The sequence below is a fragment of the Octopus bimaculoides genome, chromosome 30, assembly GCF_001194135.2.
Source record: "Octopus bimaculoides isolate UCB-OBI-ISO-001 chromosome 30, ASM119413v2, whole genome shotgun sequence".
NCBI classification, from domain to species: Eukaryota; Metazoa; Mollusca; class Cephalopoda; order Octopoda; family Octopodidae; genus Octopus; species Octopus bimaculoides.
This window is the reverse complement of record NC_069010.1, coordinates 6,608,877-6,610,483: the sequence shown is the minus strand read 5'-3', so window position 1 is coordinate 6,610,483 and position 1,607 is coordinate 6,608,877. Positions and strand designations below refer to the sequence as shown.

The following is a 1,607-nucleotide window of genomic DNA, read 5'->3' as shown; positions in this document are numbered from 1 at the left end:
AAAACGCGATGATCGTGAATTGGGAACCTTTTGATTGCAGATTTGTTTTCTTAGGGTTGACCTAGGACTCAGTGAGTTACATAACACCAACAATAACAACAAAAAGATCCATTAGTTCCATGACTTGTGAGAAATAGCATCGACATCTCTGTTAATCTATACCGGTACTGTCTTTAAAGAAGGACATGTTGGATAATGTAGTATTAAATATGCATCAACTTTGACAACAGGCCTACGGGATGGCCACTTGGATGTATTTGATTATAGGTCTGTCCGTCTAGGATTGACCTGGGGTTAACCAACATCGTCAACACCAACGCAAGTGAAGATCGCCGTAAGCAAATATATTCAGAGACTGAAATGGAAAGAAAAGAGAGTGTTAACATCTCCCTGTTGTCCGGTGACCACTTCAACAACAGCTATTACAACACCGACAATAACAACGCTAATCACAGCAAGAACAACATCAACATTAACAACAACAACAACAGTGTGAACACAGTCGTGTCGTCCGGCGTGGCCTCACTACCCGGTTCTCTACCCGTTTCCGTGGAAAACCACAAGCTGACCACTAACCCTGCTCTGATGGCCACTAATGGTTTCCAGGCCCCTCGGCCTCCGGACACGCCGAATAACTTCGTGATTGAGGTTTACAATCTGGATAAAATGAAAACCCGAGCGAGGGACCGAGGTAAGTGAAGATTTTTTATCGTTTAACATTGTCTCCTTTCGACTAACACAGTAGAAACCGCGTTTCTTCTAATTGTGGTGGTCGTAATTGTTTTGGTATGAACGATGGTGCCAGGGCAGAACAGGTAGTGCCTAGCGGTGTTTACGTACGTCTGTTTAAGTTCTGACTTCAAATCCCGCCGATGTCGACTTTGTCTTTTACCCATCCATCTGAGGTTGATAAAATAAAGTACCATCAGAAACATCAATCTTTTCAATTTGTTGGCATACCCACATAAACGTACCCCTCCACCGACTTCGTTTCTGCATAGCTTTCGAAAAAAATTGGTATTTTTTTAATGAAATTTTCTACAAATACCTTTCAGATGGTGTAGATTATGATTATATCGGAATTAAATATGATAATATACATACATCACATAAATCTATAAAATGAAACTTGAAATTTTGGAAATATGTGCTGTTTGTTAGTATGTATGTGTGATTACCATTTTCCCTTTCTTTTCTCTTTTTACACAAAAAATTCCCAAAATAATCGTATTCTACACCACCTGTAAAACATTTGTAGATAATTTCATTAAAAAATATTAATTTTTCTGAAAGTTATATAGAAACAAATATTGATGGAGGGGGGCACACTTGTGTAGGTGTGCCTTCAAATTGAATGGATGAATTTGATTAAAACTGTCTTCTGTATTTAACGGTACTTTATTTTATCGACTCCAGGTGGCTAACAGGCAAAGTTCGACATCGTCGGGGTTTGAAATCAGAACTTAAATATACGTACCCAAACACCTAAGGCTTTGCACCATCGTTCGTACCAAAACCACCACCACCACCATCGAAATAACATATAACGAAACTTTTAGTAAAAGCGTTCGACCTGCTAGAAATAGCAGTTAAATCTAATTCAAATC

The 1,607-nt window shown here is 38.8% G+C and overlaps 1 protein-coding gene across 1 annotated transcript in view; it reads left to right on the top strand.

Moving 5' to 3' along the window:
* The first annotated feature begins 6 nt into the window (after positions 1-6).
* Positions 7-1,607, top strand: part of LOC106878446 (nuclear pore complex protein nup43-like) — a 2,722-nt gene continuing 1,121 nt past the window's right edge. Inside the window, exon 1 of the mRNA XM_014927656.2 lies at positions 7-691. Within this exon, the coding sequence (XP_014783142.2) occupies positions 361-691 (331 nt within the window). The 5' untranslated portion in view covers positions 7-360. The remainder of the gene's footprint in view (positions 692-1,607) is intronic.